The 22,157-nt window shown below is 41.5% G+C and overlaps 1 protein-coding gene across 1 annotated transcript; it reads left to right on the plus strand.

The window, feature by feature from the left end:
* Positions 1 to 5,488: 5,488 nt before the first annotated feature.
* Positions 5,489 to 21,870, plus strand: nacc1b (nucleus accumbens associated 1, BEN and BTB (POZ) domain containing b). The gene is given in 11 exon segments (XM_054604972.1): positions 5,489 to 5,538; positions 13,496 to 13,646; positions 14,642 to 14,884; positions 15,936 to 16,163; positions 18,516 to 18,801; positions 18,804 to 18,974; positions 20,473 to 20,782; positions 20,879 to 20,961; positions 20,964 to 20,975; positions 21,202 to 21,480; positions 21,483 to 21,870. Coding segments are annotated over 10 exon segments (1,806 nt in total). The 5' UTR covers positions 5,489 to 5,538; positions 13,496 to 13,520; the 3' UTR covers positions 21,551 to 21,870.
* The last annotated feature ends 287 nt before the right edge of the window (positions 21,871 to 22,157 follow it).

The raw sequence follows: 22,157 nt of genomic DNA on the forward strand, positions 1-22,157 counted from the left end.
AATATATCTCCCAGAAGTGTATTCCTTTAACAGTATTTACACTTTTAAATACACAAATGATTAAATACCAGAAAAAATAAAGTATAAAAATACAAATAAATGACATTTTTAGTTGATTGATTTAGTTGCATTTCTAAAATCCTATTTTTACAATGTGACATTGGTACATGATGAGCTGATACATGCATGACCTATGCACTGACTATACATCAAAGTACTGTCATTCCCCATCAAGGTGTTTTTTTATTACACAGACAATAAATACACATACTATACAACTACACAGACAATAAACTTTTAAATCCATATTCATCATACATATTTAGTCATTCCCCATCAAGGTGTTTTACAGACAAAAATGATTTAAATACCACAAAATAAATAAAGTATAAAAATACAAATAAATGACATTTTTAGTTGATTGATTTAGTTGCATTTCTAAAATCCTATTTTTACAATGTGACATACATCAAAGTACTTCACATTTACTGTCATTCCCCATCAAGGTGTTTTATTTGGTACTTTTGAATCCATTCATCATGATAAAAGGGAGACTATGGGAATAAAAATAAATGATAATAATGCCTGAACATCTGGATGGGGGCGCTGTGACAATAAATGCCCAGAGAGCGTGGAGCTATACATCTGACACAGGAGAATTATAGAGTTAATAGTATTTGGCATGACGAGGGAGGGAGAGATGTTTCTGTACTTCTACTTAACATCAATAACTAACTATTATATACTAGTTTATAGGCAGTATATTTGGGCTCAGTGTGTGTTTAAAGAGACTAATTGGAAATATATCTCCCAGAAGTGTATTCCTTTAACAGTATTTCGACTTTTAAATACACAAATGATTAAATACCAGAAAAATACAAATAAATGACATTTTTAGTTGATTGATTTAGTTGCATTTCTAAAATCCTATTTTTACCATGTGACATTGGTACATGACGAGCTGATACATGCATGACCTATACACTGACAAGCACTATACATCAATTTACTGTCATTCCCCATCAAGGTGTTTTATTTGGTACTTTTGAATGTATTCCTTTAACAGTATTTCGACTTTTACATACACAAATGATTAAATACCAGAAAAAATAAAGTATAAAAATCCAAATAAATGACATTTTTAGTTGGGACTGTATTTCTAAAATCCTATTTTTACAATGTGACATTGGTACATGATGAGCTGACACACAATGACAAGCACTATACATGACTGTACAGCTACACATGCAACTATGACAAGCACTACACAGACAAAAATACATACAACAAAATAAAGATAGAAATCCCTTCATTTACTGTCATTCCCCATCAAGGTGTTTTATTTGGTACTTTTGAAGACATCATGGGAATAAAAATAAATGATAATAATGCCTGAACATCTGGATGGGGGCGCTGTGACAATAAATGCCCAGAGAGCGTGGAGCTATACATCTGACACAGGAGAATTATAGAGTTAATAGTATTTGGCATGACGAGGGAGAGAGAGAGAGAGAGAGAGAGAGAGAGAGACAGAGAGAGAGAGAGAGCAGTGCTGAGCCTGGATGCAGTCTCATCCTGTTTAGTATTCACTGCGCGCAGCACCTGGAGGCCCCTGAGGAGGAGGGCTCACCTGCCCGGAGTCTAGACGCGCGTCTCCATTACGCACACACACACTGGGACACCAGGACAGCGGGATCGAACCACCGGGAGTCTGGAGTCTGGAGTGGGAGAGCAGGGAGGGTGAGTGGGAGGACTGGGAGGACTGGGTGGACTGGTGGGTGGGGCTCAGACGGTCGGGTCGGCTGGGGACGCACCAGTCTACCTCTCCAAACCTGTGAGACTGTTACTCCCATGAATGTATTATTATACTTTATATCTTTGCATTAGATGTAGATGTAAGAATGAATAATGATAATTTAAGCTGGATTCATAGTGATGTACTATATGCACATTTGGAATTAGATACAAATAAATGACAAAAATGATAAAACAGGAGAAAAATACCTCTTTATTAGCATTAAATTGAGTTATCTCACCTTTGTTGTGACTGGATAAAAAACCAGCATTCCCACGTGCACTGAAGTAAACTTTTCTGCCATAACTCATCCAAAATATTGTTCAGGTGCCAAGTTATTTTTTTTTTTTTTTGGGGGGGGAACAAATTGAATTTGGAAGAAAGCCCTATGAATAAAAACTTTATTTAAATGAGTACAAAGCTTCTTTTTAAAGTAATTAATTAAGCAGGTGTAGTTTCTTTATGGAGGATAGAACATGTTTTGCATTTATTGATGTTAAACAGTCCGTCGCCCTCTTTATTAACATCACAGGTTTATTAGAATCAGCCTACAGGGCAGAGTTAATTCTGTTGCAGCTTTTTTTGCAAATGAGCCAATGCAGAATGTCTACCTGTCTGTCTGCCTGTCTGTCTACCTGCCTGTCTACCTGTCTGTCTACCTGTCTGTCTACCTGCCTGTCTACCTGTCTACCTATCTGTCTGTCTGTCTGTCTGTCTGTCTGCCTGTCTACCTGTCTGTCTGTCTGTCTGTCTGTCTACCTGTCTGTCTGTCTACCTGTCTACCTATCTATCTACCTGTCTGTCTACCTGTCTGTCTACCTGTCTGCCTGTCTACCTATCTATCTACCTGTCTGTCTGTCTGTCTACCTGTCTGTCTGTCTACCTGTCTGTCTACCTGTCTACCTACCTGTCTGTCTACTTGTCTGTCTGCCTGTCTGTCTGTCTACCTGTCTGTCTGTCTACCTGTCTTTCTATCTACCTGTCTGTCTGTCTGTCTACCTGTCTATCTACCTGTCTGTCTGTCTACCTACCTACCTGCCTGTCTGTCTGTCTACCTGTCTGTCTACCTGTCTGTCTGTCTGTCTACCTGTCTGTCTGTCTACCTGTCTGCCTGTCTACCTATCTGTCTGCCTACCTGTCTGTCTGTCTGTCTACCTGTCTGTCTGTCTACCTGTCTGCCTACCTGCCTGTCTGTCTACCTGTCCTGTCTGTCTGTCTACCTGTCTTTCTGTCTACCTGTCTGTCTACCTGTCTGTCTGTCTGTCTACCTGTCTGTCTGCCTGCCTGTCTGTCTACCTGTCTGTCTACCTGTCTGTCTATCTACCTGTCTGTCTGTCTGTCTGTCTGTCTACTTGTCTGTCTACCTGTCTGTCTACCTGTCTGTCTGTCTGTCTACCTGTCTGTCTACCTGTCTGTCTACCTGTCTGTCTGTCTGTCTACCTGTCTGTCTACCTGTCTGTCTGTGTGGTTCGATCAGTAGCTCTGTGATCTGTGAGAGTTAAACCCATAAAACCTCCTCCTCCTCGTCCTCGATGTCTCTGCGCTCATTCTCATCAGCCTGCATGCATGTGCACGTACGCGCGCGTGCACGTGCATGCATGTGTACGCGCGCGTACGTGCGTGCTCCGGCTGCTGGTTCACGGGGCTCTTTTCTCTTTTTTTTTTTTTTTCTTCTTCTTCTTCTTTTTTTCTATTTTTTTTTCTTGTATTCCTCCAGTCACAATGCATGGCTGCCTGTAGCGAGGCGGAGGGGGGAGACACGTCGGGCCGCTTGGTTCTGCAGCCGGGACACCCTCCACAGAGACACTCCTGCAGCGGGGACACACACACACAACGCTACAGCCCGACAGAGGGGTGAGTCGGGTCAACGGGGACAAGCTCGGCTCGGCTCGGCTCACATGTCCGAGCACCAGAGCAATGTGTGCATGCATGCATGTGTGTGTGTGTGTGTGCATGCATGTGTGTGTATGCATGCATGTGTGTGTGTATGTGTGCATGCATGCATGTGTGTGTGTGTGCATGCATGTGTGTGTGTATGCATGTGTGTGTGTGCATGTAAGATAAGATAAGATACCAGCATACCAGTATTATAAATAAGCAATAAAAACAGTAGAAAAACACAATAACTGAAATATAATATTTACAGACAGAAAAAAACTATTTTAACTATTATTGCACAGTGTTTTTATTGTCATGTGTGTGTGTGCATGTGTGTGTGCATGCATGTGTGTGTGCATGCATAAGCATAAGATAAGATAAGATAATCCTTTATTAGGAAATTTGCAGGCTTACAGCAGCATAGAGTAAAGTGCACACAAGAGACATAGTAGAAGAAAGACAAGATAAAAATAAAAAAATGAAAAATAAGAAATAAAAAAAAACAAGTATTATAAATAAGCAATAAAAACAGTAGAAAACACAATATAATATAAAATAAATATATATATATATATAAATATAATATTTACAGACAGAAAAAAACTATTTTAACTATTATTGCACAGTGTTTTTTTGTCATGTGCATGTGTGTGCATGCATGCATGTGTGTGCATGCATGTGTGTGTGCATGTGTGTGTGCATGCATGTGTGCAGGTCTGCAGCAGTGTGTTGCATTTCTATTGTGTTTTTCTTTGCAGCATGGGGGGGGGGGGTAAAGTTGTGCTCGCTACTGTAAAGGGGGAGGTAGGGGGAGGTAGGGGGGATGGGCTCCAGGGGACAGCCCAAACTTTAACCACTTCACCGGCTCCACTTCAGTCGTCGCTTCGGGCTGCCTCCCTCCTGTCCCCCCGGTCGGTGAGTCCCTCTCTCCCCCTGCATTCCTTAACTTTGTCATAAATTGCATGCAGTCTGGTGCAGGCTTTTATTATCTTAAATAAAAAAAAGAAAACTGTGGTTAATTCGGTTAAATATCTCGGTGTCCAGACAGTGAAAAGGGGGTTAAGATTTCACAGCCAAACCCCCCCCTCCTTCCTCCCTCCTTCCTCCCCTCTCTCGCCATGCCGGGATCCATCCATCCATCCGTCCGTCCCTCCCGGCCCGCAGCGCAATTTGTGTCCCGGGATGACCTGTTGAAGTCGGGCTAGAAAAGATGGACAACCGCCCTCCGCTTCCTCACCGGTGGACAAATTTTTTTTTTTTTTTGCGGACGATTTTTTTAAATTTATTAATAATGAATTCGCTGTTATATATATATATTTAAATTTTTATATATATATATTATTTTTTTTATTTTTATTTAATTTTTTTTGGTTCGGGGAGTCCTGGCAACGGTCGCTGCCATTCGGTCTAGTGAGGCAGGAAGAAGGAGAGCTCGGCTCCTTTACGGACATAAAAAAAACCGCGGAAAAAAGAGTGAGAAAAACAAGAAACGACAAATCGGGGTGTATATAGAGTGCTAAATATTCTCACCCCATTTACTATTTTTATGGCATTTACCGTGTGTGTGTCTCCACCTTTTAATCGGACCATAAACTGGTCGCGGGATTTAAAAGAACAGCGGTGTTTTGTTCCGTGTTTCTTTTTTCCGCGCTGCCAGTGAACGCACCGGGCCCGGAGCAGCCGAAGCCTTGTCCCCGGGCATCGAGGCTGGCACACCGGGCACAGGGAGCTCTCTGCCCGGCTCTCTCTCTCTCTCTGCCCGCTCTCTGGTGACCACATCTTTCTCCCCACTCTTCCTCACTCCCCTCCCCACAATTCCGAGGCGTTTACCGGCGAGACATCGGCTCTGCCCGTCCCCTTTTCATGTGAGATTAATCAATGTTTCATTTCTGCGTTTAAATAAAGTTTCTTTTGAAGTTTTTAGCTCTTTGGATGCTACATACATTAGCATCACGTGTTGGGCTTGTGTCGCCAAAATACAGTGTTTAAAGCATTTAAATGTGTTTGGAACAACACTGGGGTTAATTAATGGTGGTTTAATGTTTAATGTTTAATGTTTTTTTTTTATATTAAAGTGTTAAAACTTCTGTAAAGGTTAGCCTTTAGCATTAGCATGCTGCTTGCTAACAGGCCACCTTTTAACCCCCCCGAACCAGGAAGCTGAGGCAGGTCGTGATTTGATGCAGAGATCACGTGTTTGTGTTGGCTGGTGACGTCACAATGGTTGTTTATATGCAGGCTGGTTCTTTTAGAGGTGTGTGTGTGAGTGTGTGAGTGTGTCTAGCTGTGTGTGTGTGTGTGTGTGTGTGTGTGTGTGTGTGTGTGTGAGAGTGTGTGTGTGTGTGAGTGTGTGAGTGTGTGTGTGTGTAGCTAGTGTGTGTGTGTGTGTGTGTGTGTGAGTGTGTGTTTAGCTGCAGCAGAGTGTGTGTGTGTGTGAGAGAGAGAGTGAGAGAGAGTGTGTGTTAGTCTGCACAGAGTCAACACAGACAGGGTGGCTCTGGAGATGAACTTAAGGACACACACACTCATGACGTCAGAGGGCACATGGGGACTGCAGGTCAAAGGTCAAGTGGTGTGAATTAACTCCCCCTTTTATGTTTCCAGGAAGTTGTTGTGACCTCTGACCTGTGAGGAGGTGGCTGAGCAGGATGTCCACGTGTGTGGTTCACTCAAACAAAGCTGCTGTTGGCGGTTGCAGAAATAGCAACGTGGTAGTTTTTTTGGGTTGTTTTATTTTAGCACAAATGCTGGTGCAACTATAGAATTAGCTGTGCTGCTTTGAGGTTTTTCTGTTTCTATAAATGCTTTTGTCTTAGCAACAGACTCACACCTGGAAACAGCTGCAGGTGTCCGCTATCGGTCGCCGAGCGGAGCTCCGCTGGGACGCTCTGGTCGGTTCGAGTGCAGATGTTAGGGAGCAGACTGTGTAAATCATGCGTTTTTAGTACTTAAGTAGTTTCCTAGCCAGTCTAAAGGTCAAACCCTGCACATTTACATCTTAATACTGCTCTTATGTCATCACACTTATGTGCTTTAACCTATTTTCTATAATCCCATTAAGATCCTGATATAATAATTAAAAGTAGGAGTAATGCATGTAAACAAACCTCCAAAATGCACTCTGAGCCACATCACTTGGATGATATTTACATTAATGCAATGCGTATTGATTTCTGTACATCGACACAAACCGTCGAGGTACAATATAGCGTGTGACGGCACAATGGCCGGGGAAGTTATGTCAAAACATTATTGATTTTAACAAGTTATTTATACACTCGGGCGCTATTAGTGTTTTTATATGACGGCATATATTATTCAGCTCAAATTGTACAAAGTGCTCCCAAATCCAATAAGCACTCTGCCTGCAATCTTAATTGTTGTGTTTTTGTGTCCAGAATATTGCTGCTCAATTAATTAAGCGTGATTATATCATTATGGAAGTTTTCACAGTTAGTACTCAAACTATAAATGAGCATATTCACAATATTTAAGTGACTTTTTCTTAACTGTTTTGCTGCTGTTAAACACTCAGAGATGCTAATTTCCACCTATGGTTGTTATTTTAACCTTAACTGTTTGGGCACTAGTCCAGATTAAATAAATAAAAAAATAGTAAATAGTCATGCTTGACTCTTTCTCATAACCCACTGCCCTACTTACTATGCCTACACCTATTAAAACTAATGGGTTGCTATAAAGTTTAGTAATTAATTTTGATGAATTGCTGATGGCCCTTTTGTTCTCAGCGCGGCCCTTATGGAGGCGTTGCCTCGAGCACAGGACAGCGTAAGTCCATTTTTTTTCCAAACCTGTATTTATCAACTGGGAAAGATTTGCTGAGCGTGCGCGCTACATTTACAGCACACTGCTTCACTTTCACACCTGGAAGCTACAAACACGATAATATTCCTGTTCAAAGAGCAGAGTTGTAATTTATAAAGGAAAAAAACAACCATTAGATGCTCTGATACTTTTTATCCCAAGTCTGTAGTGTTAAGAGTATTCTGGGAAAGAGTACTAGTTGAACATTTTGTTTGTTTTACTATCCAAGTATGAGGTTATAAAGAACGTGTAAAGCAGATGCTGAAGTGTCTTAAAGCTGCATTCTCTCTCCTGTCCATCAGGGGGCGACTCCTCTGGTTGTATAGAAGTCTATGAGAAAATGACTCTACTTCTCTCTTGATTTATTCCCTCAGTAAACATTGTAAACATGAGTTTATGGTCTCAATCTCTAGTTTCAAGTCTTCTTCAATACAGCATGATGTTCATTTAGTAAATGATGCTCCATTTAGAGTCAAACAGACCATAAAGCAGGGGATGTGCTTTTAACTGGCTTGTACGAGGGATTCGGGTGAACTCGCTGCTTTGGCAAATTTTCTCGTGTTTTGAATTTTCTCTTGGGTGCAAACACATTTTACAAGTGGTCAAGACTTGTTTGTGCAGTGGGTCTGCTCTTATTCTTTTTTTCACCAATGGACTGTTTAGTTCATAACTTTGAAGTCATTGAAAACCGTTATATAAATGAAACTTCATACTTGTGTTGACTTTATCCTGTTTGACTCTGCCATTCGAATGATCCCAGGTGACTTTATTCTGGTGCTGAAGCTGTTAAAATGATAGCCGTTCCTTTATGGATCTCTGAAAGCATGTCTTCGATATAGGACATGTGGGGCAGGACATGTAGCCTTATATATTGGGTCAATAATGAGGCTATTTTACAATTCTCATGATTGTTGAATTATTTTCTAGATTAATCGGTCGATCTGTGGTCTATAAAAAGTAGTGGAAAAATGTCCATCCAAGCTTTTCGAAGTCCAAAGTGATTTTTGGAATATTTGGCAACTATTGACTAGTTGACTTGTTGTTGCAGCTCTTAACAAGAGTCTCAACTGCTTTTTGTTCCACTCATGATCAGTTGCCATACAATTCATTTTTTTTAACGTCTTACTCTTTCTCTTTTTTTTTTTTGTCTAACTTGTAGTTCACAATTTTGATGACTACAAAAGTCATCAAAATCACTAAATCAGATTTCTACCATACTCATTGGTGAAATACCTGAGGTTGGAGCTGAAGTTAGTTATATTTGCTTTTGTCATGCAGTCCAATGTGATGACCTGCTTCTTGTACTTCCTAAAAGCTTACACATATACCGTATTTTCCGCACTATAAGGCGCACTTAAAAGCCTTTAATTTTCTCAAAAACCGACAGTGCGCCTTATAATCCAGAGCGCCTTATATATGGATTAATTCTGGTTGTGCTTACTGACCTCAGCGGTTTTGTGTGGTGCGCTCTGTCAACATGTTTTAGTAGACTTAGTAAACTACAAAGCCGCACCGCAGCAGCATCACGGCCACCGTAGTCAGGAGCTGTGCTTCACCATAACATTACAAGGTTCACATACTGTGCTTCACCATAATTCACAGTGTGTGTGTATATGGACCCAACATGGCTCCGGTCAAGAGACACGCTTACGACGCGGACTTCAAACTCAAGGCTGTCAGTCACGCAGTAGAACATGGGAATAGAGCAGCTGCGAGAGAAGTCAACGTTAATGAATCAATGGTAGGAAGTGGAGGAAGTTTGACTGACTGACTGTTTTGTTTCGCTTAATGCGCCTTATAGTCCGGTGCGCCTTATATAGATCGAAAATAGACCATTCATTGACAGTGCGCCTTATAATCCAGTGCGCCCTATAGTGCGGAAAATACGGTAGTCTACATTGTGTGTATGATGAGACCGTTATTCTGCACGCAAGTGTGATGACAACGTTGGAATTGAATACGTTCATCCACAGATAAATCATAGACAAAAAATATTATACATTGTTATGTCATGTAATGTCAACATGTGTAGGATTTGTGGTTTTGTTCTTACCTTGTAATTGTTGCTGAACCTAAGTATCTTACTTTTCTATTAGTCCTTTGTTGGGTAGATATTCGGTTTTCAATGATATTCGGCATTTGTTTTAGTATAGATATATATTTTTTTACCTCTCTGTATCACAACCATGCGTGAAGCACACCAAACCCTTTTGGAAAATGCTTTTCATTCAATAACAAGTAAAACATTCAAACTACAATATTGTAGAAATGCAGAATCCTTAAAAATGAATGCCATTAATTTGGACAGACGTTCTCATTTCATACTAAAATCTTTTGGGGTGATAAATAATGGATTCGTGGTGGAATAATGACAAAGACTGGTGTGCTTTTGTGTTTTAAAACAACCCAACAGAATGACCACATAGTCTGAACTATTGACACTAAGTTTGCACAAAAAATCTAATTTGTTCATAAATATTAATTCCAGTGTCCCAAAAACAGGGCAGAAATTATTGTCAAAAATGTGCATGAAACACCTTTTTGATGAAGAGCTTATTTGTTGTGGACCCCATGGGCTCTTGTCACTTTCCTTGGCACTTGAGTCAGTCTTAGAATAATAGGCATATTAACTGATAATGAAGATTGCAGTCTGAGTGGTGAAGCTTTATATAACAGAGCTGATTGTTTCTTTTTCTGTAGACCAGAGCTTGAACAATGAAAAACAAAATCTCTCTTAAACATGAACTTCTAAATGTGTGGGCAGCTATTTTACTGAGCTCGACAACTGTTAGTTTTTATATGTTTTGTAATCGACCCCTTAACAAGCCGTTCAAAATCTCCCATGAGCCTTGGGTCAGTTGTGACCCAGACATTGAATAACAATCAACCACACTTCCAGATGTTCTCCATCTTTGAAGAGATGTCTAATGACATTTTTGTTTTTATTGTCAGGAAGTTTGCCTTTTTTCCCACCATTCATTTAAGCTGACCAAGAAGTTGGTCTGACACTGCAGTTTAGCAAGACATGAGACTGTCCTTGAATTGCTGTTGAGTGCCCTTTTGGTGTTTGGTTGCTGCATCAGTGTATCTTTTCTGCATCAGTGTATCTTTTCTGCATCAGTGTATCTTTTCTCCAAGCGCGGGCGCCTATTGCCAAGTTTATTAGAAATCAGTCGTTCGGCTTGAAAAAAGACATTAAAAAATGACTTAATCGATTTGGGGCCGATCAGACCGAAACTGATGAGCCAGTCTCGGTCTTTTCGTTTATTTTCAGGTCTTTTTATAGACGCGCATAAAAGTACAAACCTTACTAGGCTACTCCTTTTAACTTGACAAAGGCATACCCGGTCTTTCCCAATAAAAGCCCTAGACATGTGATATTTAACATTTGCGTGTCGTTTATGCGTGTGTATTGGCCTTAACCCGCTGGCAGGATGGAAAAGCATGTTTCCTTCAAACAATTGCCAAAACCAGTTTGTCACTGTTGTCATATTTTCATCTTTCCGGCAGTCCTTGAACACATCATGTATCACAAACTCTTGCAGGAAAAAGCAACCGAAACTTAAAGCTTAAAATTGTGATATTTCATCAAAATGTTTTATTCCAAATGTCTTATTTAAAATTCTGCCCAAATAAACTGTTTACTTTAACCAGATTTTGTAAAAATCATAAAATTCTGAGCTCCTCAGTGCAACTATGAAGCCATGATTGACTAACGATTGAGACCATTGACAAAAATACTGTGAAACTTTGACTGAACTTCAGGCTGCTGAGCACAGAGCAGAGAGGAGAGGAGAGGTTGTAGAAATGTAAATAGTTTAATATATAGCACGTATAGCCTCCTTTTCTTTCCCACATTGGTAACGCTTGTGGAAACAACTTGGAATATATTTATATTCTATTGGTGCCAATTTTTGTAAAATAAATGATCAGAGAAATTCTACACTTTTTTTATATGATTCTTGGCATGCTAACTGTGTTTATATTGCACAAAAGACATTTTTGAATTCCCTTTACTTCTCGCCATGATTGTGCTGTTTCCATAGAAGTGTAGGACTTTTTATATATTGCAGTAAAAATATGAGGCCACAAAAATTCCCGAAACTGCCTGAGGTTCAGAGGGTTCAGAGGGTTTCAGAGGGTTTGCGTCAAATAAAAGAAAATATATAAGCTATGCTATTTAAAAAAAAACAATGCAAGAATAGATATTAAAATAACCATGTTTATTTCCATTGAATCAGAGTGCATTTGTGTTTCTAGTAAAACGCCCCCGGACCCCCCTATCTGACGACTCATTATCCTCGTGGAAAACTCTGCTGACTCACCTTTTTGTTCTCCTCTGTTTACTTCTGCTCCATCAAACTTAACATTAAAGCAGGTCTATGTATATATTGGGCATTTATAGACACAAATAAAAAGGGTAAAGACGAGAAGAAGAAAAAAAAAAAAGCAATGCCCTCTGCTTTGAGCCCAAATCAATTCAGATCTATATATTCCCTTGTTTGTTTTTCTGTCACAACTTAGACAGTTCCTCCTCCTTTGATCGCGGGCTTCTTTGCTGGATGGTGAAGGAGACGAGTTATGTAAGAGGCTGTGTTTTGACTGAGAAGGAGCGACGAGAACGTAACAAAGTAGGCCAAAAATCCACCCAACAGTTTAACTGTGAATTAGATGTAATGCAACGAGGTTAAAATAACAGAAAGACGGCTTATATAACCGGCGCTGGTGGCCCCAAAATTCTCTTTCATTTTGAAAGTTGGAGTTCTGAATTGAAGTTGTTTACCAAATACTTTAATCATTAATCATCATACGCTTCAATTACCCTTTTTATTTATTTCACTTCTCTCTCCTCTTCATTTCGGTCTTGTTTGCCTTTTGCACATCGTCTCATTACTCCTTATATCTGTGGTTTCCTCCTCTACTGTACTGCTTCCTCATTCTCTCTTCCTCATCACTTATGTGATATTTCTCTATAACCCCTTCTTCACGCTCCTCCTCACCTTCAATCATCTATACGTCCCAGTGATGCAAATTTTGGGGGTGTTTTCTTCTGACCCTCGTTAACTGACAGGGTTAGTGCCTCACATGCAGAGACGCTGTTGTTAAAGTGCTTAACGTGATGCACAAAGTGGTTAAATCCATCATTTATCACCAGCTGCAGTGTGAAACGCAAAACAACCTCTGGTTCTGCCGAGTAAAGACGAAGTTCCTTAAAGCTGCATTCTCTCTGCTGTCCATCAGGGGGCGACTCCTCTGGTTGTATAGAAGTCTATGAGAAAATGACTCTACTTCTCTCTTGATTTATTCCCTCAGTAAACATTGTAAACATGAGTTTATGGTCTCAATCTCTAGTTTCAAGTCTTCTTCAATACAGAATGATGAAAATAAGGGAGGTGTCACTCAAACCAGATCAATAAATTCTGCCCGAAAACCAGTTTAACACACCTGTGGATAACTCTCCATAGTTTTTCCCCAGATAATGTTACTTTTTGAACAACTCTTCCGTGTTGAAATCAGCCGGAGAGAGACTTAATGTTGGCTGTTAGCGGTTAGAGGTTAGCTGTTAGCTGTTAGCAGCCGGTGGGCAGCAGAGTCTTACTTGGCTAAATGACGGAGCTAACGGCTAACGTTAATGGAGGTTGCATTGAGTTGCATTATGATGCGTTCAAGCTCTATTCCGTTAGAATGAGTATTGGCTGCAGGTAAATTGTAACTTTTATCATGATGTGTTCAAATGCAATCTTGTTAAATGTAGTTTTGGTGAGAAATTGGATGTTTTTCCACAGCTGGATAGAATAAATACTACAGAGAAAATTGCTGATATGCAAGTTTATCGGTTTATTATTTACATATTCCGTCCCCTTCGGCTATGTATCCCTCCTTGCCTCCAGATATTTTTCTCCCCCACATCCCATCCTCTCCTCTCTTTATAACCTCTCAATGACGTCCATCCTGTTACCTTAACCCTTACCTTCTCCCTCTCTCTCCCCCCTGCAGACCCTGTGGTGCTGGGCAGAGCGTTATGGCTCAGACGCTGCAGATGGCGATCCCTAACTTTGGAAACAACATCCTGGAGTGTCTGAACGAACAGCGGCTGCAGGGCCTCTACTGTGATGTCTCCGTGGTCGTCAAGGGACACGCCTTCAAGGTCCGGACACTTTAAAGTTAAAGTTATTCAAGAGTTCTATAAAAGACTGCACTGTGTTTTGCCTAAAGAAGTTATTTTATTTATTAGCCTTTTGGTCATGTAATGAGCTCGTAGACATGCATTTTTTTGTAAATGCCTCTAATTGCAGGAGGAGTTATCCAACATTTGAAACTTTTATACAGACAATAAAATAAAGCTATAATTCTTTTTTTTTTCCGACATAGAGCAAGAGATGAATTAAACAATTAAAGCAGGGACACAGGATTAAAACTAAGTGTTATTTTTACTATTTTAATGGGACTTTAATGCTAAATAATATGTTTTTTTATATTAGCTTTTTCTTAAAATAGGATAAAAAAAGTGGCCGAAATAGATTTGCAATCAAAACAAATGATTATTTCTAATTTTCACATTTTTATAGATACTTTTCTTGCATGCCAATTTCTGTGTTAAGCAACATGTCTGGGATGGTTTTCGTATTCATTTTTGTTTTAATGCTCGTATCCCTGGAGGACTGACTGTGAGAACCTAATTAGCTTCACAGCAAAGACACTGACAAGATTTTGGAATCAAATCGGTAAAACAGGAAAATATGACTCAGGTCAAAGTCTGCCAGAGTCCTGATTTAAATAATTTCTGATAGATTTTTCCGAGCTTCCTTTTGGCCTCTTCTCTCACAATGGGGAGTAAATCTTTGGCTTTGCTACTGCTCCAGTATTATTAGAATTTGTGAGGCTGCAATTAAAATAATTTGGCTTCATTTCAGAATTTACTGTAACTGGAAATTATTCCTTTTCAGTTAAACACAATTCATAAGATCAATGCTAATTATTTTCCCATTGCAGTTTGAAATATATTCCACCGAAGGCAGGTTAACTGTCAACAAGCTGGAGATGAAGACAGTCTTCTTTGGGTTTTCTACCTTTTCTGAGATCAATCAGCACCTCCACACCCTCGTGACTCACCACCCTTCTCCTTTTCTGTTTACCCCTCAGGCCCACCGCGCGGTGCTTGCGGCCAGCAGCTCCTACTTCCGGGACCTGTTCAACGCCGGCGGTAAAAGCTCGGTGGTGGAGCTGCCGCCGGCCGTGCAGCCTCAGAGCTTCCAGCAGATCCTGGCCTTCTGCTACACGGGACGGCTCAGCATGAACGTCGGGGACCAGTTCCTGCTCATGTACACCGCCGGCTTCCTCCAGATCCAGCAGATCATGGAGAAAGGAACAGAGTTTTTCCTCAAGGTAACCTGCCTACGAAGCATTCTTTAACTGCATGTGCAGAACTATAGAACTATGAAATAATCTACTTCACACTTGGTGGGGACCCAAGTGGTCGAATTTGGTGCAATTTAGACATGTTGTTCAATATTAATACACTCTGAATAAAGAAGTGCTGTGTGCAGCAGCGGGGGCGGGGCTTGAGGATCCTTCCGAGAAAAGTTGAGCATATGGTTTTCACTTTACAACCAAACTGTCCTCCACTTCCCTGAAGTCAACTCGAGCAGATAAGATAAGCCAACTAGACGCAGCATCAAAGCAGAGTGTATTTCACTGGTGTGCGAGTAAAGCCACGTCCTTGGGTGTGTTTTTCCCAGGCTGTGAAAATTGAAGCCAATGCAGACCTGTCTTAATCTTGCATTCTTTCTAATGGCCATGAGGGGGCGACTAAAAAAGCAGCCTGCTGTGAAGGAAAAGGCTGCGCTGGATTTAAAACACACAAGACAGAACAAGAGTGTCATTGCGAAAGGGAATGTGGCACAATAATCTTGGTTATGTTGTTTTCAAAATCATTGGAAGCCTAAATCGTAATGTGAAAATACAATTTGATAAATCGCTCAGCCTTCTCTTGTTGAATATGTGAAAAAATTGTAAGATTTGTACTAAAGGAAGAATACTTTTAAACCATATGTAAGACTTGGTTTGCTAGAGGCGGCGACCTCCGGTTCTGAAGAGAGAAGCCGATGCGTGAGTGTCTTAAAGCTGCATTCTCTCTAGTGTCCATCAGGGGGCGACTCCTCTGGTTGTATAGAAGTCTATGAGAAAATGACTCTACTTCTCTCTTGATTTATTCCCTCAGTAAACATTGTAAACATGAGTTTATGGTCTCAATCTCTAGTTTCAAGTCTTCTTCAATACAGCATGATGTTCATTTAGTAAATGATGCTCCATTTAGAGTCAAACAGACCATAAAGCAGGGTATGCTTTAGGGCGGGGCTTACTGGGATTGACAGGTTGCTGCTATTGTGTATATTTTCATAATTGATCATCCTTCTTATCATCCACACACATCCAGGTCTCGTCTCCAAGCTGTGACTCCCAGGGCCTCCACACCGAAGAGACCCCGCCCTCCGAGCCCCAGAGCCCCGTCACTCAGACGATGGGCGGCGGCGGCGGTGGAGTCGGCGTGGTCGCCCCGGTGGCGGGGAGGCCCGCCTCCTGCCTGACGCCCCTCCCCCTCGTGTCCAAGGTGAAGACGGAACAGATGGCGTCCACGCCTCAGCCCACACCACAGCCGCAGCAGGTAGGCAGTGAACACAAGCAAAGTTTTGCGCTGGTGAGGTAATCAAACACACCCCGGCCTTTCTAGTCTACAAACGATAATAAGTCCGTATTGAACCAGGGCTTCATGTGTAGGCGTCTCTTTGAGTTTGAGGTTTGAAAAGGCTTTGATAGACTTTCAAGGAAAGCTCGCTCCAAGTCGCTGCAGCTGCAGACAAGTTTGTTGTTACAGTAGCTGAAAAGCTTATTTGAAAGAAGGACCATACGTCACCTGAAGGTTATTTCTGAAATATGGCCTCAAAACATTGTTTTCAGGCAAAGACATGAATTATTTTAGAATAAAAAGATCGTCATGAAATAACCCTCTGAACCCCTAAAAACTGCCGATGGGATTGAACAGCATGTTTTCTTTTAAACCTTTGCCAAAATGACACCGTTTATCAGAGCCAGAAGCTGTGAAAAACATCATTATTGCCAGATTTTCATTTTTCCCACGATCTTTCAACACATCATGTGTGACGAAAGCAACCAAAACAAAGCCTAAAATGGTGATGTCTCGTAAAAAACATTTAATTCATGCCTTATTTAAAAATCTTGTGCCAAATAAACCGTTTAAAGGGACCAGATATTATAAAAAGCATAAAATTCTGCGCTCCTCAGTGCAACTAAGAAGCCATGATTGATTCGGCTGAGACCAACAGTCACGTGACAAAAAATCTGCGAAACGGAGAGGAGAGGTTGTAAAAATGTAAATAGTTCAATATTTATAACACGTAGAGCCTCTTTTGCTTTTTTCCAACTTTGGAAACACTTGATGTTGGATATATAGATTCCATTATCACAGAAATTCAACTTGCATTTATGTCTTTTTATGATTTACGGCATGGTAACTGTGTTATTCTGCACAAAAGACATGTTTGAGTTCTCTCTACTTCCAGCCATGGTTGTCCTGTTTCCATAGAGGTGCAGGTATTTCTTTATTGCAGTTCAGATCAAGGCCACAGAGCCTAAAATCTGACACTACTTGGGGTTCAGAGGTCAAACTTGAGGTATCAAAGAGCCTTCATGTTGACAGACGAGTATGTTTTGTGTTTTTTTTCATCATACCAGCATTCATATTAATAAGCTGTCTGTGTCAAAAGAGCACAAACTATAGTGAGCTGTTTGTCTGACTTTGTAAACTGTCGAGGGCGGTATCAGTTCACTTGGCTTTGAACCAGAGGGTCGTCGGTTCACGTCCCCATGCAGACTGCAGACTGGCAGCTGGAGAGTTGCCAGTCTGCCTCCAGGGCTCTGCTATGGCTCCTTTTGAGCAAGGCACTGAACTTTGACTCACTTGTGACAACACAATCAATAGAGGACTGTAAATCTATATAAAAACATCTTCAGTGTCCAGACAGGCTAGTTAAATACTGGTGAAAGAGAAAGTGGAGAAACCAGTTTCTTGCAAAACTGTGATGTTGGGTGCTAATCTGAATACCAGTGTATTTATAACAGTGTCATCGTTTAACAGCGTAGCACCAATAAATCTTCAAATGCACAGAATAATCTGTAGACGGCTCTGAGGAAAAAAGAAAAACTGTGTTTCTCTTTGTTGGGAACAGAAACCAGATTTGTCTTTTGTGGTTGTTTTGTGAGATTTAATCTGAAATATTGTTAAAGAATTATCTTTACAAACAGTTTATTGAAAATGTATTGCAAAAGCTTTTATAAGTACACTAAGAATAGTTCTTTATAAATATTTAAATATATTTTAATTTGGTCACAGCTACAGACTTGCATAACAGAAACATTTAAATGTTACTCTAAAATGCATTCTGTGAATTTGGTGCATAGACTGATTTAATTACCTGTTGAAGTTTTTGTTTTTTTGTATAAATTGCATATCATTTTTGTATATGTATATGTTTTGAATACATAATTTACAATGTTACTGTATTTAATGTAGGCACATTTGTCTTTAGAGCTGCCTGTTTTTACCATTTAACGTTCAGGATGTTGCTTTTTCAAAAAAATGTAAAATAGGGTTTTGAGGAAAAACACGTTTTATATCAGGTTTCAAACAATTCTCATTATATCATATCATTTTTGTATTTGTTGTTTATCATATAATGAAACTCAGCACTATTAGCAAGGGTTACTTTTTGACCCTGTTTGAGAAGATAAATGTGACATTTTTCATTTTAATTTAGGAAGCTTTCCTGATTGTAGATTGTTTTGACATTTTGGCCACTGAAAGTGTCTTAATAATGAAATTCTCTTTTTTTTACTGTTAATATTTTTGGTTTACGGTTGTTACTTTTGTCTTAATTCTCTGTTTTTAATTTAAATGTGGTCCAGAGTTGGAGATCAATAGCTGTGTTCCTCTCTTCAGCAGGAGGGCTCTCCCTACTCTGTGGTCTGCACCCCCGTCGCCAAGCGGCTTTGGGAGGGGGGCAACCGTGACAGCGGAGGGGGGTCTGGCGGGGGAGGCGGGATGAGGAAGGCCGCACGCTACTCCTCCTCCTCTTCGTGCTCCTCCTCCAACAACATTACCCAGGATGCCTCTGGGCGCGGACCTGCAGCTAACGCCGTCCAGTTGGGCGGCGGCGGCGTTGCTTCTTCCATGGGAGGAGCCGGAATCAACAGTAACCACAACAACAACAACAACCACAACGGCGGGACCCCGAGGGCACGAGTCCCGGCACGCTCAGCATGTACACCAGCGACTCGCCAATCAGTTACCACGACGACGAGGAGGAGGACGACGTGGCGGACGAGAGCGCCGAAGAGCAGTACAGACAGATCTGCAACATGTACACCATGTACAGCATGCTGAACGCCGGCGCCGCAGGTACGTTCTGCTCAAGGTCACGGAGGGTTCATGGTCATATAAAGATCTGTAACTCTTCTGTTAGGATTTGATCAATACTAGTACTCTTATCAATACTACGTCTTCCTTATCGCTACTCTGATCGGTTCTTTCTGATTATATTGTGAGAAAAAAGACAATAAATTAAGAAAAGAATCAACATTTCTTTATTGTTCTTGTATGTAAACAAATAGTGTTTCTTGAGCAGCAATACAAAAAACTCGAAAAATCTTTAAACTACATTTCCAGCTAAACTGTTAGCTTAGTGATTAGCTTTTTCTTTAGCCTGATCTTATGCTAACGTTAGCTGCAGTGGACGAGGATGGACGTCTGATCTCCAAACAGTAGTAAACTGATCATTTGTGCAGACTGATGTTCTGCTTGTTGTCCAGATGTTGAGATAAACTGCTGCTGTTTCCTCCCTTAACTTGAGAGGGTTTTATTGAGTTTGAGACAACCAGAGTTCTCAGTCTACTGGAGGAACATGTAGCCTCACTGTGGATCTTTGTGTTCTCTCTGACATCATGTGCGTCTCACTTTGAACGTGTTTTTCATCCAAACTCCTCAGGATAGTTTATATAATCAAAAGGACGATCACATGGTTGTTTGTTGTTAAATCTTCTACAACACTTGATACTAAAGTATCCGCAGAAATTAAGTTACAAAGAAGATTTTCTTCCTGTAAACATTTCACCAATGTTTGGTCTCAAGGTCAAAGGTCACGGATCTAAGAGACGTTTTTTTAACTGATTTTAAAATATGGGAATCCACGTTCCTCATCAGGACCTTCCTCTGGATCCACGTGTTTATAGGTCCAACGACCTAAAACAGAGTCATCAGAGGGTTTGATATCCAACTGAAATCATATTCTCTATTTCGGTACGACTGAGTTAAGAATATAAAAAAACACTTTATGAAGTGCACTGTATTTAAATGCATGAGTGGAGGCAAAGAAGCACGCGATGCAAAGTGGAGCGAGGTTGCACTAGTGAATTATCTCACGGTTAAAACTAGTGCAGGTTTTTTTTTCTATTGAATATTTTGAACGTTCATAAGAAAAAAGCGATTATGGGTAAGGGGGCAAAGTTTTTTTTTAATGCTTTTAAACCTTTTCACATTTATTAAGAGATGTTGGTTATGCGCATATTTTTGAATGTTTAATATGTGCAATAAGTGTGCGTTTAAATGTTTTTTTTATGTGAACAAACCAGTATTCTCCCTGAACATGCTGTAATTAACTGTAGCTATAATGTTATTTATAGAATTAATAAACAGTGCAAAAGTCATTATTTGGGGATAAACCAAGTGTACATTTTTGTCATTTTTTTTATAAAATAAGAAAAAAATTAAGTTTCCTTTCCTAAATGAAAGAAATATATATATTTTTAGATAAAATGTAAGAATCTTTTGATTGAAAGTTCAAAGTCACACCCAGCCGTAAAATGTAACAAAAACATTCCCATCATTCTTCCCTCCTCAGTGGTCGGCGAGCGGGTCGAGGCCCTTCCGGACTCGGCCCCGGACTCGGGCGGTGGCGGCGGCGGTGGTCGGGGAGGCCGTGGAGCGCGGTCCCGACAGGACCTGGCGTCGCTGCCCGCCGAGCTCATCAGCCAGATCGGCAACCGCTGCCACCCGAAGATGTACGAGGAGGGCGACCCGGCGGAGAAGCTGGAGCTGGTGAGCGGAACCTCCGTCTTCATCTCCCGCGCGCAGCTCATGAACTGCCACGTCAGCGCCGGCACGCGCCACAAGGTGCTGCTCAGACGCCTGCTGGCCGCCTTCTTCGACAGGTCAGTGTTGGCGTCCGTTGTGGCTCAGATTGTCTTTTCAGTTGAGTTTCTGTAATAGATGATTTATGTGTACTTGTTGTTTGTTTTTGTGCTCAGGAGCACTCTGGCTAACAGCTGTGGAACCGGCATCCGCTCTTCAACCAACGACCCCAGTCGCAAACCGCTGGACAACAGAGTGCTGACGCCGTCAAATGTGAGTCAAGATGTGACACACACACACACACACACACACACACACACACACACACACACACACACCGTCTTTAACACTATGAATACTCTGAGTTCCATCTCGGTGAGATTGTGGAGCGGCCTGAATGCTAAATTGCATTTTGCAGATTTATTTCCATTTTTTGCTTTTTCATTTCTTTTTCTTTTTCTTTTTTTCTTTCATTTCTCACCTCTTCTCCTTCCTCCAGTCTACTGCCAGAACTTCGCGCCGAGCTTCAAGGAGAGCGAGATGAACGCCATCGCGGCCGACATGTGCACCAACGCCCGCCGCGTCGTCCGCAAGAGCTGGATCCCCAAGCTCAAGCTGCTGATGGCCGACAGCGACGCCTACTCCGCCTTCCTGGCCGACAGCGTGAAGATGGAGGCCGACGCGCTGGGGGCGGAGCAAGGCTTTGACCCCGCCTCCCTGGAAGCGGTGGCGGCTGCTGCGGCGGCCGCGGCGGCTGCAGGCAACCACAACGAGGCAGGGGCGGAGCCTCGCAGGCAGACGCCCTCCACGGTGGAGGAGGAGGAGGAGACGGCAGCACTTTGTTTTGAGTGAGTGAAACGGACAGATAGATGGGTGGACAGATGGACGGATTGATGGAGGGAGGGATGCCATTTCTCTGGTGGGGGAGGGGGGGGGAGTAAAGTATGGCGGCCGCCGCGGTCGGGATGACGACTGTCTCCCCCCCCCCCCCAGAACTGCCACTCTTCTGACGGCCTCTTTCTATTCTTTTACGCCTCTTTTTTCAGTCAGCTTGTTCTGCTTCCCCCTCCCTTCGTCTGTCCACATTTGTCTCTCTCGGCGACCCAGAAAGCATCACTTTGGGTTGTCCCTCCTTCCTTTACTTCCTGGTCGAGAGAGATAGAAAAACAGAGAGAAACGTTGCAGAGGAATAAGGTTGCCCCCCCCCTCCTCCTCATTCCTCTGCAACCTTTCAAATCTAACTATTTCAACCTTTATTTTTTTATGTTTTTGAAAGCGTGTCCTGTCACTACGGCCCCTTTTTCGTACCATAATCGATCACAGACATTCTCTGGGGTTTGTTGGGATGTGTGTGGGGGGGTAATCCTGTTTGGAGAAAGCGATATTTCCTTCCCTCAAACTCCGGTAACACTGTTGTTTTTTGATATTGAATGTATGCGCGGCGTTGTACAGTCA

Source organism: Anoplopoma fimbria, chromosome 9 (genome assembly GCF_027596085.1).
Source record: "Anoplopoma fimbria isolate UVic2021 breed Golden Eagle Sablefish chromosome 9, Afim_UVic_2022, whole genome shotgun sequence".
In the NCBI taxonomy this organism is placed as follows: Eukaryota; Metazoa; Chordata; class Actinopteri; order Perciformes; family Anoplopomatidae; genus Anoplopoma; species Anoplopoma fimbria.